General features: G+C 43.7%; 3 protein-coding genes across 4 annotated transcripts; 1 reads left to right on the forward strand and 2 right to left on the reverse strand.

Moving 5' to 3' along the window:
* The first annotated feature begins 312 nt into the window (after positions 1–312).
* lrr1 (leucine rich repeat protein 1) lies at positions 313–4,379 on the forward strand. Its single transcript, XM_028396196.1, has 5 exons — positions 313–891; positions 2,013–2,111; positions 2,718–2,970; positions 3,067–3,541; positions 4,077–4,379. The coding sequence occupies exons 1-5, from the start codon at positions 709–711 to the stop codon at positions 4,330–4,332; spliced, it is 1,266 nt and encodes a 421-aa protein (XP_028251997.1). The 5' UTR covers positions 313–708; the 3' UTR covers positions 4,333–4,379.
* Positions 4,380–4,723: 344 nt separating this feature from the next.
* Positions 4,724–7,075, reverse strand: dnaaf2 (dynein axonemal assembly factor 2). 2 transcript variants are annotated; one of them, XM_028396195.1, is made up of 3 exons: positions 6,995–7,075; positions 5,240–6,870; positions 4,724–5,167 (listed from the first exon to the last, which is right to left on the reverse strand). In XM_028396195.1, the coding sequence occupies exons 2-3, from the start codon at positions 6,860–6,862 to the stop codon at positions 4,793–4,795; spliced, it is 1,998 nt and encodes a 665-aa protein (XP_028251996.1). In that variant the 5' UTR covers positions 6,863–6,870; positions 6,995–7,075; the 3' UTR covers positions 4,724–4,792. The 2 variants fall into 2 exon arrangements, with proteins under 2 accessions (XP_028251996.1, XP_028251995.1); XM_028396194.1 differs by having other exon boundaries at positions 4,724–6,870.
* A 1,304-nt stretch (positions 7,076–8,379) lies between these two features.
* On the reverse strand, positions 8,380–11,944 carry LOC114428067 (Krueppel-like factor 11). Its single transcript, XM_028396390.1, has 4 exons — positions 11,755–11,944; positions 10,653–10,937; positions 9,373–10,300; positions 8,380–9,162 (listed from the first exon to the last, which is right to left on the reverse strand). Exons 1-4 carry the CDS (start codon positions 11,791–11,793, stop codon positions 8,861–8,863), a joined length of 1,554 nt encoding a protein of 517 aa, XP_028252191.1. The 5' UTR covers positions 11,794–11,944; the 3' UTR covers positions 8,380–8,860.
* Between the last annotated feature and the right edge of the window lie 1,067 nt (positions 11,945–13,011).

A 13,011-nucleotide genomic window follows, 5' to 3' on the forward strand; every position in this document is an offset into this window, starting at 1 on the left:
AACCTGGGAACTAAATCTTTCAAGTATAAAATTGTTTCCCCCCCCTTCTTCTGGCCACTAGATGGCACCATAAGCAAAGACCTCAAGTCCGTTATGTTTATATTAGAAGAGAAATGTCTGGTCTGCAATACGTTAATCAATCCACGCAGTATACAGAATATAATAACATATATATTAAATATGACAGACCGTAAAGCAACAAACAAAATTACTGCAGCTCATTTATGAACATTTTATGACAAAGTATTATATGTCCGTCACGGTCTAACTTCCGGGTCCCTGTCCGACGCGCGCCCGAGCTGACAACAAGCGCCTTCCTGACGTCACTTCCCAGGCGCGCGGAATTATGCTAAAAGCTAACCCAACGAACTGACAGCCGAGAACTCTCCACCGCCTTCCCAGCGTGTCAAATACTGCCAATAAAGCTGCGGCTGGGCACTAAGGTGTCGGTGCTGCTACTGCAGACGGTATGTCGTTTCTTCAGCTGTGTTTACATGCAGTCGCCGTTTTGTAAAGAAGGCTCAACTTTTTGTTGACATCCGTGAGAAGCACGGCTGGGTGTTGTGCAACTAGCAGCTCCCGTACTTAAGCGAGTTAGTAGCTAGCGTAATAACTTTTCTCGCGGAAGTTTTCTTTCTGGTATGCATTCAGATAATCGCTTCATTACTACTCGGCATTGAGCCTGGGTGCTTTTAATAATCGGTTGCGATGAAGCTGCAGTGTGATGTCGAGGTAGTGAATCGCCTGCTCCCCACGTTTGGGATGAAACGTCGAGGGAAGGGGACGAGAGCCGTGCTCTCCATCGGGAAACATATGGATAAGACGAGTCAACGCAGCAACATATACATGATGATCTGTACAGCCAAAGACAGAGCAGGATCAAAGTACAAGGTGAGTATTTATGCTGTAGTTTGTCACTGTAGTGCAATGTATGTTTGTGAAAGGCTGAGTTTATTATTACTGTTTATTTCCATACTATGCCGATCACAGCCTAATATAATTATTGACACTCTGTCACTTAAAGAGCATTTCAGATTCACTGAACAAACATCATAACCCCACTTATGTTTTGCCTGATAATATGTCAGAAACGATAGTGAAGAATTTCTTTTTTAAATAATGAGTTTACAGAGTCAAACCGTGTCAGCAACTCTTCCAATAATGTAATGTAACATTCATCTGTTTAGTTAGAGACTTGACGGACAGGACAAATGACAGGAAATCAGTGTAATAGTAGAACTGGTATTTAGTTTGATAGAAAGAGTCTATTCAGTGATGGCGAGAATACAAATAACACAAAATAACTTGACAAATTAGAATAATAAGTGGAGTGGAATGCTAAACAGATGATGGTGATGGTGTATCACCATATAAATTATATAATGGAGACATAAACTGAATTTTAGGGTTTAGAGGAGTTCATTGATTTGTTTTCTAGATCAAATAATAATTGAAATTCCAGTATGATTATAACAAATATTCCCTATTTGTACCTCTGGATAGTTTTTGCATTCGTTGGCAAAAACAGTGCCGGCAGCTGTCACTTGAGTGACTTCAGTCTACTTTACTCTAAATTATTCATTGTCCTTCCTGCATCCTCCCAGATTAGTAACCCTGGTGGCATAGGTGACTGATTATAGTTAAAAACTAGGAAGCAAAACTACAGAACAACATCATGGGCATTTTATTCTGATTTCCTGTGAGTGTAAAAATTATATACACTATAAAATGTGTTGCTTATTTACTTATTTTTTTGTGTTGAAATGACAATAAAGAATCTGAATCTGAAGAGAATCACAAACCAATGATGCTTCACCATCACCATCTGTCTACTGCTGCCTTTACGATGCTTCTCAAAGCTTGGTCAGCCCCTGTGCTGCTAAAAACCGCACCGTTCCTGCCAGCACTTGTTGAAAGATTGAGTCATTCATGTTGGAATCATGATGCGCACCCACGCTGAAGTTGTGAAATGTGTTTTTCCATTGTTTGACTTTTGGCAATTTCTCTTGCAGCTGAAAGACAACATAGAGAAGTTCTTCACCTGGTTTGTAGAGGAAGGCAAGGCCACCGTGAGATTAAAGGAGCCTGCTGTTGACATTTGTTTAAGCAAGGTATGACATCTGCAGTGTTGTTGTTAGAACCATTATCTGTTTATGTTGTGTGGGGATTTTTATTTTCTAGAACAGACCTTGAACTTTACTTCATTCACATAGAATAAACTGAGGAGAGGGCAACACAAACCCATCCACTCAGTCATTTATCAGACAGACACACACACACACACCTTTGTTTTGACTGCAGCTCATGCCTGCACAGGCACTATAACAGGGTTATTGTTTGTCTTTGTTACAAAGCTGTCCCGGCTGTTTAACCTGTCACAAACTCACTGATCCGAGTCAAGCAAAAAAGGAAGATTCTAAATTGTGTGAGAAGTTGTAAGAAACTTCAATGACCTTTACAGTATTGCTGGTCTGTAAGATTGGATCGCACTACAAGGTGTTTAGCTGTTCTTTCCATCCTCTTCATATTGTTATTCCCAACAGCATAAAGTCCATCAATGAAAAGTGTGTCACCATATTCTAGGCCAGTGAATTTAGGTTGGATATTTCGAGGAATGCAGTCACACACCTCCACCCATGAAGATATTGTGAGTCTGCTGCTTCTGTTACCAGTTTCGATCTGTTGATCCACCTGCAACTTTACTAATTTATTTGCAGGCTGACGCAAACAGCTTAAAGAACTTCCTCTCAGCAGCTCGTTTGGCAGACAGGGGAAGTGAAACAAGCAGCCTTCCTTTGTCCACGCTTACTCCTGTTCGCGCCAGAGATGTAGAGCAGCCCAAGAAGAAACTCACCATCATCTCCAAAAAGGATTACCCTCTCACCTCCAACTTCCCCTACTCCCTTGAGCAGCTGCAGGTGTCGTACTGCAAGCTGTCACGTGTGGACATGCGAATGCTGACACTCAAAGGTAAAGTCTGACATAATCATTATATTTTGCTACCTTATTAAACATTAGCAGTGTTATTTCTAACCTTGTTATTTTTCTTTTTTTTTACCTTTCTAGCTCTACGTAAGCTAGACCTCAGTAACAACCATATAAAAAAACTCCCGGGCACCATTGGTGACCTCAGCTGTCTCTCTGAACTCATCCTCCACAACAACCACCTGGAAGCCTTCAGCGAGGCCCTCTGCCTATCCACCCTGCAGCGGACCCTGCAGGTCCTGGACATTAGCCAGAATCGGCTACAGTCCCTGCCCGCTCAGTTCTGCCAGCTCAGGGAACTGGTGAACCTCAAACTGGATGACAATGAGCTTGTTTGTTTGCCATTTCACATAGGCCGACTCTCCAAGCTAAGGCTCCTGTCTGCGGCGCATAACCAGCTGGCAGCACTGCCCGGCGACTTTCGTAAGCTGAGTCTGGAGAACCTGGACTTGTTCGGGAATCCTTTTATCCAGCCCAATCCACTGGACCACACAATGCAGCTTACATTTCCCCTTCCACTTCAAGAAATAGCTTCCAGGGCTGTGGCCAACCTCAGGTATGATTTTTGTTTGTTTAGTAAACAAGTGATTAATAGAGGTGATAATGAATCAGTCCCAGGTACGGCTACAATACACTCACATTTATCTGCTGTCGACTAAAAGTGCTGTTTCTACTTTTCTTCTGGCACGCTTCTGGGTATACTGATGCCAAGTAAACTAAATAACTGCAGCTGATCATTAGCCAACCTCCCCCCTCTCTGCAGCTCAGTCTCACTGTTGCATGTCTCACCAAATAGTGCTTTGGTATATCATTTCTTTTCCTCGTTGATTGGCAGCAGTTGTCTCAGTCAAATCTGTACGTACAAAACAATGATGTGCAGAGATGTACACTCCGACAAGGACAATCTGAGCCAGTTGGTGGCAAAAACGAGCCCTCACAGCCGTTGTTGTGGTTTCTGAATGTTGCTATATTTGGTTTCTATTATTGGTTTAGACCCAAAAGGAAGAGAAGGACTTACTTTAGAAATACTGGTATTATCCTTCCAGCCTATAGTTATAGCTAACCTTCTGTCTTTCTGCCTGACTTTACAGGATACCTTATGGACCTCACCTCATACCTGCTCATTTATGTCGGGACCTCGAATTGGCCAAGAGCTGCGACTGTGGCCGTGTCTGCATCAGTTACTACATCAAGACTGTAGTGAGCATGAACCTGCATCAGGTGTCTCACACAGTGGTGCTGGTAGATGACATGGGAGGCACAGACGCACCGGTGCAGCAGCACTTCTGCTCCCTCTCCTGCTACTCCGAGTTTTTAGACAACTCCCTGCAGAGAGGAATCAGATGAGGCAGCAGTTTCCAACCTTTAAATAAAAGGACAGTATTGACTATTAACTGTTTACAAGTGCTTCAAGCTGCTTATTTTTACACTTACAATGTATTACTCCAATGTATGGGCGGGGGGGGGGGGATAACAGGGTGACACTGACTGCAATGACACTTGGACAAAAACCCAGGACAGGAGAATCTTTTTCTGTTCTAGCTGCCTTTTTAAAGCAACCTGCAGATTTCCCTAATGACTCACTTCCACTCAGCAGGGGAATACCAACATTAGAAGAATTTCCTGCACACAGTGCCTCAGGGTCCACCAGCAGTGGCTAAAGGGAGCTGGTTTTAAATGTGCTAATGGCCCTCAATTTTTAAAATATACATGAAAAATTCAATAAAAGTATTCATTGACCTGTTTGACGTAGTTTATTGTGAAACACTGAGATGATTCATGAAGAGAAACTTGTATACAGACTGCCTCAGTCCAGCTCAAACATCAGGGTGTTGTGAAAGGTGAACCCAGCAGAAGTGGAATGATCACTGATCACTGTCTCATTTCCATCTTTATCTATTTCCCTCAGTAGCACGGGTGGTGTCTTGTTGTCACACTCTGAGGTTAGGCAGGTCTGCCCTGTGGGGGGGTTGTCTTTATCTGTGACGACTGCTTCGTCAGAACTCAGGACTAACTGTTTGTCAAAGTCTCCTCCGCCTGACTTTCTTGCATCATCCGTTGCAGCAGGCGTCTCGTTGGATCTTGCACAGCTCTCCTCCACGTCGTCCTGGCTAGCGTTGCTTGTTGTAATCGGCGAGTCGTCACTGGATGTGTGTCTCTGACATGCAGCATCTGTCCCCACCTTGTAGAAGACGGATTCAGCAATTGGGTTGATCACACTTTGCCTTTCAGTCTGAATGTCAGAATATCCCACCTGTGTGTTTTCTTGTAGATTTGCTTTTGTCTCCTCTTGAACATCTGTGAGGCTTCTTTTGGGTGTTGGCTCTAAACTTGACATCAGATTTGCTTGGTTTTCATTTATTGTGGGTGATGTCAGACCACCATCATTGACAGACACCAAGTTTTCTTCTTGGACAGACGTATCACATTGAAGAAAGGAATTCTCCGCGTTTCTATCCTCCCTTGAATCGTCACTTATCTCTCGGTTGTCATTTTGATCATCCTGCTTCGTCACTTCTTCCTCATGTTTCTGTTTCTCCTCCCATACTTCACTTACTGGATTCTTGTCATTTTGTTTAACTCCCCCTTCCTCCACACTTCCTTCTATCTCTGCACTGTCACATTTTTCATCTTCTTTCTCCTCTTTACCTGTCTCCACTCTTCCCTCTTGCTCCTTATGTTCAGTCACATCACCTTTGTCCTCCTTTTCTGCACCACTTTCCTCATCTTTGCCCTCACTATCATCCACACTATCAAATTCACTGGCAGACATTACAAACAAATCTGGAGACAGGTTAGAAGGAAGAACAGGCAGTGTGACGGTCAGCTGTCCTCTCTGTTTGTTGAACTTGGCCTCTCCCTTGTCTTCATCCACAGGATAGGCCAAAGGCAGCTCCAGCCTGTAGGCCGGTTTCTTGGACTCCAGCAGCAGGGTCTTCTCTCTCACTTCCAGACAGGTGTCTGTGACTGACTTAAGAAGTGGCATGTCAATGGTAACCACGATGGCCTTTGGTCTGGGGCTTTGGGCTGAGTCTCTAGAACACCGGAAGTCCTGCAGATCAATGAAGGATCTATATTTAACTGTGTACTTTGGTTTAGTCGGCTCTTTGGGTTTCTGAGGTTGTGTCGGGATGCTGTTAGGCTGGGTATTACTGCTGTGTTCTGTTAGAGGGGACTCTGTAGACTTTGTTTGTGCCACTGTGGTAGATCTTTTTTCATCAGGGTACTGGAAGGCGAGTAGATCGGGCTCCTCGGATGGCTTCTTTGGTGTGTATCCAGGTATGGGCTTTCGAGTTACACAGGGCTGCGGGGTGCCTTTGTATTTTGTTCTCAGCTGTCTCATGTTGTTTTTGTCCAGAGTCACTTTGAAAGCATCCTGGATTCCCTGAGTGGCTGTGCTCTCCACCATGTCCATAAACCTCTTGTTCTTGCCGGCTATGTGCAGAGTGTCCGGGTGGAACACGACGTCATAAATGATGACTTTGTTACCTTTAGGATCCACATCTTGCCTCCCGGGGTGCAGACTGTGAGGCAGAGACCAACACTGCCCCCTGCGGCCGTCCTCCGTCACACACTTACATACAGGCTTCCCAACTTTTTCACTGGCACAAATGTTGATGAAGCATTTTTGTTTTCCATCCACGCTCGTCTTGAAAGCCATGAATGGTGTCGGGTGGATAAACTCGATGCTGTTTCCTCTCTCCTGCTCCAACGTTTTTATTTCTTCTTCGTATTTTTTCCTGTTTTCCGGGTCTGATATTTCGTCGGCGTAATTGCGCAGCATTTCTCTGAATTTTTCGTCTTTAAAAGCTTTTGTAAATCGGTCAATTTCATCCGCTGTCATGTTCAGCTCTTTTAGCTTATCTCCGACCTCCATGCTGATGACTGCAAAGACAATAGCTCAATTAAATTACCGGACAAAACCTGCCACAAGTTAAAAACAGCAACATTTCAGACACAACTTTTTTTTTTTTTTTTTTTACTTAATCGAAAAATATGCTGCGTTTACCTCGTTTGTGTCTATATCGAATTTAAGCAGGTGAAAAAACTCCAGACAGGAAGGAGAAAGGTTGGTTCGCTTATGTTGATGTAACCGTGGCAACAAGAGGTTTGGCATCGTTCTGGTTTGGTGCAACTAGGAAATACCTCCCCCTAAACAAACAAACTGTGGGCCGCATAAGTAGTATAGTTTTATAATGCTTTACGTTTTGTTTATTTTTTATTGCGGAACCCTTAAAAATATACTGGAACAACAACATACTAGTATGTTGTTGTTTTTAATCCATAATTAAAAACAAAAACTATATATATATAGTTTTTGTTTTTAATTATTAGCTAATTAAAAAAACTCAGTGCAACTATGTCAAACCTTTAGATCAATGACAATTCAGTGTAACAGATTATTTGATTTTCCTCTTAGTTTGGTGTAATAATAACAACAGGCACCATTTTCCTTTGTTGATTTGCTGTTTGTGAAGCGTGTGAAGCGCAAATAGATAAATGGTGTAATGACTCTTTGTAACCAGCAGGTGTCCCTGTAGACCGCAGCTCGGGTGGCACACGGCCAGTGAGTATGTCGGTCAGTAAGGCAAATGGGCGGGTGAGCAGGAAAGAAGCGTGATTGGTCGCGCCCCCAACAGTTCATATTTCTCTGGGTCTGATTGGAAGGGTTGTGCTGTTACTAGGTGTGGGACCACTGCTTATGAATATGTTGTGTGAGGGCGGACAGAAGCGTCACAGACAGCACAATCTTTGTCCATTTATTTTAATTTCTTACTAAAAAACACACACTTCTTCCACTCTGGTGATTGTTAATATTGAAAATAACTTTCTAACAGTCCGTGTAATCTCTGGGACCAACTGGGGTCATAAAGACAGGGAATGTTTGCTAAAATATAGACAAAGAGATATACGTGGATGAATAACTCTACTCTGTGTAATATGTAAGAATCACAGCTTCATCACCACTCATCGTGACAGCAATGAATGAGCAGGAATAAACTGATAATGAACTCCCAACACACGCCAAACAACTTGTCGGTCTCCTCTGACTCATCAAGCATTCTGGCTAATGAAGAGGACACAATGTCCCCAGATGGTCTCCGCCAAGAGAGAGCTTTTATAACACCAAAAAGAATGTTTGATCCAGCCAGCAGGAAGCTACCCACAGGCTAGTCAGCACATTTGGAAGAACACGAGTGAGTTTCAGCTGACGAACGAGGGTGGCGGTGGTGCTGAGGGGGAGTCAGTGACGCACACAGGATGTGGGCAGACACCACTCACTGGCTTTTCTGCATGAGGCAGCTGGGAAAGATTGCTGACTATACCTTGATCCCACATGTCATTGCTCTTAAAATCAGATTATGGAAAGGTCATAAAATCCACAAAGATTGACTCATTTAAATGTTTTTTTTTATTACAAATACGTATTAAATAATATGAAAAGTTAGACAATGAGATACAATCATAGTATAATCATAGTACTGATGATTAATATTCATATTTACAACATTTTTCATGTCAAATTTTTCCCCAAATATGACAAATAATACAATACATTCACATAAACACATATATAAGTATCAACACAAATGTGGAGAAGGTGTTGAAGAAGAGGTGGCGAAGGTGAAATGTGTAAGACAAACTTCATACAAAGGCTTTGGCAAGAGTGCATACATATCATCAACCAATTATATCAAAGTAAACCAAGAATCTTAAATGTGTCCAAATGAGCAGTAAAGCAGGAAAAGAGTCCAGTGCACGATTTTTCTTTTTTTTCCTCCATGAGTATATAGAGCAGCAGCGGCGGTGTGCACGCTGCTCCCTGCATCCCTCTGGCATCTCAGGAGTGGGTAGCATGGCAGTTGTTCATTGTCTACTTGGAGCCAGCAGGTACCAGCATGCTTAGTGTGGTAACACTAGGTTTTGTGGGAGGCGTTTTGCCAGCAGCCATTTTGTTCAGATTCCGAACATCAGTCTGCCAGGAGGGGATTTTCTTTGTGGTCATGTGGCGGCGGGCGTGTTTGGTTAGGTGATCGCTGCGCATGAACCGTCGCTCACACACTGGACAAACAAATTTCTTCTCTCCAGTGTGCGTGCGCCGATGACGGGAAAGCTCGTCAGATCGGGCGAACCTCTTGTCACACCCATCCCAGCTACAGCTGAAGGGCTTCTCACCTAAAAGCAAGAAACAAGAGAGACAAAAGAAGAAAACAAGTGAGTCACACTGCTGTCATAAAAAACGTCATTGGGCTTAGCCGAGATAAACAATGAGCTCACTGTCTTGGGGGGAAAAACAATGTGAAGGAAAGAATCTTTAACAAACAGGATGCATCACTCATCTGTGTTAGTCACTTCCCTGTGGAAGTCTGTGCAGTAAACCCTCACCTGTGTGTGTTCGAAGATGAGCCTTGAGGTGTGAGCTTTTGAAGTACGTCTTCCTGCAGCCTGGGAAGTTGCAGACGTAGTTTCTTCTGCGAGAGAAGTCCATCTTTGTAGCTGTTGTGCTGCTGCTGGGCCCTGCTGGAACGTACACAGGGGCTGGGGCCAGAGGTAGCAGCTTGGTGTTGCCCAAGGTCATGACAGTCTGAGGGCAGTGAGGGGCCTGTGAGACTGAGGACTGGGGGAGAACCAGCATCACTGTGCCCTGGGGCACTGCTGAGCCCACGATGAGGGACTGCTGGACAGAGGTGGTGTTTGCTGAGGCGGGCTGGGGCAGGATGGGAGCGGTGGCAGTCCGAATTCCAGTACTGGATGTCTGAACCGCACTGGGGATGAAGGCTGAGATTATACCTGATTGGCTGCTGACTGGGAACATCTGGCAGATGATTTGAGGGCTGTTGACTGGAGGAGGAGACAGGGTTGTGGGAATGGGTGGGCTGTTCTGTAGTTGGGTGCTGACAGGAGTGGGTGTGGAGACACTGTCCAAACAGGGTTTGGGTGGACTGGCCTGCTCTGTTTTGAGGGTGGGAGCAGGAGGAGATGGAGGTGTGGTTATCGGCTCAGTATTTGTAATACCTTGTTGCTGCTGCTGGCAGACCATTGTAGCTGTTACTATGTCTTTAGTTTTCTCTGAACTGGGGGCCACTGGAATGTGGTGTTGGCAGAGGGTTCTGTCTGCGGTGTGGCGGATGACGCTCGTCGCCATGGCTCTGCAGGGCTGTGGCAACGGAGGTGGGAGGGAGGGGGTCTGTTCAGCAATGGGCGGCAGTCCAGGTTGATGGGGGCCGGACACACATCGCTGCGTAGAGTTTGACTGGAGCGTGGTGCTGGATGATGTTTCGACAAAGCTGGGACTGTGAGGGGGGGTCATACACTGCAAAGAGACAGTTGAAGGATTAAAGCATGACCCAGTGTATTGCAATGACAGGTGTTTTTCTAGTTTTATCAGGGTTTGTTGTTTGCAGAGATAAGTGTCCCAGGTGGTAAGAAGGTACACACATGATCACTTGAGTTGTAAACAGTGATTTTTATGACCCTGCGTCTGCAAGAATTAAGTTGTCTGAAGGTCAAAGACACTATTGTTTCAAGGCTGCATGGCTGCATGTATCATAAAACATTCACATCAAAAGGTCAGGGGGTTCACCTGACTGCCGGGAAACTGTTATCTGCGTGATGTTTAAGCACTGATATAATGACATGAATTAACACTCGTATGTGTGTCTTACCAGAGAGGAGAGGGACACAAAATCCTTTGGGGGTTCTGAGATTTCTGGTGGTAGGAGGGAGTCGCAGGAGTCTGAAGCTGGCGTGAGGGGTCGAGGCTTGCAGGGGTTTGGTTTGTTGAGGAAGAGGGACTGGCCCCACGAGCTCATACACACCAGAGCTTCTGCTGCCTCCAGGTCAGTGTACTCCAGGCCAGAGGAACAGCTGCTTGTTCCACTAGAGGCAGACTGCTCGCTGTCATGCCTTCGCCGCTTCGCATAAGACCCACAGTGATCCATATATTCAGTCTAAGGAGTAAAACAGTAAAACCAGGAAAGTTTAACTACTTTTAAGGTCACATCGCTGGGCTATTTTTTTGTTTTTTTTAACTTGATGCAGCTTTCACTGATAAGACAAAAGGAAGTGTTCTGTTCTATCAGTCAGAAAAAAAACCACCATCTATTTCCAGGCATCATCTGCTCAGTCACTGTTCCTGTGCTTCCCATGCCAAACTGCATGATGCTGCCAATAAATAAGGCAAAAAGGGGGGGGGGGGTAGGGTGTAGGTGGCTACACCCCAGCCCAGCATGTACTGCCCTTGGCCCAAAGCCAGGACACCTCCCCTTCCCAAATATAGACCAAACAGTGACGTGCTGCCGAGATGAGCCATGTGAAATCCCCATAAAGCGGGTTTGGATCAGGAAGTAGGCTTATTACGTTACAACTTTGTTATATAGTTTAACAGTAAACAAAGCACCCTACTGATTCTACACAGAAACACCAAACAGATTTAAACAACGTCTTCACACTGACAGGCTTTCTGACATGTCGATGTGATAATATAGTTTTTAAACTATCACAACTGGAAAGGGCAATTACCTCTAAAGACAGAACAAAAAGCTAAATCGTTAAGCTGTGCTATCGTTAAAACAAAAACAATGTTTTCAATGAAGATGAAGTTGATTTGGCACCACTAAGATGAAATAAACTTGAACATAAATGCTGAAATTAGCTTTAGATCTTGAGTTTGAATTGTAAGTAAACAAGTAAACATTACGAAGTTGAAGAGAAAACACAAATAAATGATGCGCTCAGCTAAATCAACAATTAAAAAAAATGTCTTACCGCGTGTGCGTCCATCTCTGTATATTTTCGCGATGGCATTGAGGAATAAGATGTGTAAATATCAAGTCTTTCTAATCAAAGCCAGTATAGAACAAAGAGACGGCGGTTGCCAGTACTGCTGCCTGTTCTGGGGTAGGGTTGAGGTCGTCTTTTTCTCTGACTGGCTCCCTTTTTCTCTCAGCTGTGTGTGTAAAACATGGGAGGAGGAAAAAAAAAAAAAAAAAAGAAAAACAAAACTCACAACACGCACCGGCGGGTGGCAACACCCGACCAATCACAATCCAGTGTGTGCAGAGCTTCCGCCAATAGGAGAGAAGAGAGCGCGTGAACAGTGCGTGCTCGTTGAGCGGTTGGAGGAAATAGGGTGCGTGGCCGTTGGTGGGCGTGGCCACGAGAGTCAGCAGTGTCAGGGTAAACCCGATGAACTGCCGTCCGCTTAACTAGGCGAAAGGTCGATCGAGTCTACGCTGCGTTCACGGGCTGTGGGGAAGTATTCGCTCGCATAGAACCAATAGCTCTATGGAGCGTTTAAAAAATTATAAAAAAAAAACCGTATTGTATTCCAAACGACACCAAACTGGAATTAGTAACAAGTATACTTGAATACCTTTAAAACAAATACCAATAATAGTGTTGTTACCTTTGTACTTTATTTACTTTACTGCTAATTTATCTTATCTTATATAAAACTATTAATTTTACGGTTTCCAAAATTGAAAATTGCAGTTATTATCATGTATTATTGTTATTATTATTATTATTATTATTATTATTATTAGTAGTAGTAGTAGTAGTAGTAGTAGCCTGTGTAAAAGAAGACTGTAACATTTTAGATTATATTGCATGCATGTTACCGTAATATTTTTAGAAATTAACAACAGATTTCAAAGGATGTTTTAATAAACAAACATATGTAGATATCTTATCATTTCATGAGTAATTTTCTGTGATACACAGTGATGTTGCTCTGCGCTAAACTCTGCAGGAGGGTGGAGCTAAATAATAAAATAAAAAACACTTGATTATGCGTTAGGTTACTTCACATTGGCACAGTCCCTAAACTTTATTTCGTAATATGTCCTGAAAGACGAAACCTAAGTTATCAAAGGGACACTCATTTGAACCACCTTTCCCACAACATTTGAACGCAACAGCAGTGCCAGACGAAGCGCGGGTTCCTGTCTTGTTTTGTTTTTTTGTTGTTTTTTTTCTGTATGTGGAGCTGTTAGTGCAGTTTTCTTTGAGAAAATGCAGATA

Source organism: Parambassis ranga, chromosome 22 (genome assembly GCF_900634625.1).
Source record: "Parambassis ranga chromosome 22, fParRan2.1, whole genome shotgun sequence".
In the NCBI taxonomy this organism is placed as follows: Eukaryota; Metazoa; Chordata; class Actinopteri; family Ambassidae; genus Parambassis; species Parambassis ranga.

What these genes read in the sequence shown, in the direction of transcription:
- lrr1 (XM_028396196.1), top strand. Translation starts at nt 709, where the DNA reads ATGAAGCTGCAGTGTGATGTCGAGGTAGTGAATCGCCTGCTCCCCACG. An exon ending in TTGACATTTGTTTAAGCAAG is followed by an intron (nt 2,112 to 2,717) that starts GTATGACATCTG and finishes ATTTATTTGCAG; the next exon opens with GCTGACGCAAACAGCTTAAA. An exon ending in GCGAATGCTGACACTCAAAG is followed by an intron (nt 2,971 to 3,066) that starts GTAAAGTCTGAC and finishes TTACCTTTCTAG; the next exon opens with CTCTACGTAAGCTAGACCTC.
- dnaaf2 (XM_028396194.1), bottom strand. Translation starts at nt 6,862, where the DNA reads ATGGAGGTCGGAGATAAGCTAAAAGAGCTGAACATGACAGCGGATGAA.
- LOC114428067 (XM_028396390.1), bottom strand. Translation starts at nt 11,793, where the DNA reads ATGCCATCGCGAAAATATACAGAGATGGACGCACACGCG. An exon ending in CAGAGATGGACGCACACGCG is followed by an intron (nt 10,938 to 11,754) that starts GTAAGACATTTT and finishes TTTACTCCTTAG; the next exon opens with ACTGAATATATGGATCACTG. An exon ending in TTGTGTCCCTCTCCTCTCTG is followed by an intron (nt 10,301 to 10,652) that starts GTAAGACACACA and finishes GTCTCTTTGCAG; the next exon opens with TGTATGACCCCCCCTCACAG.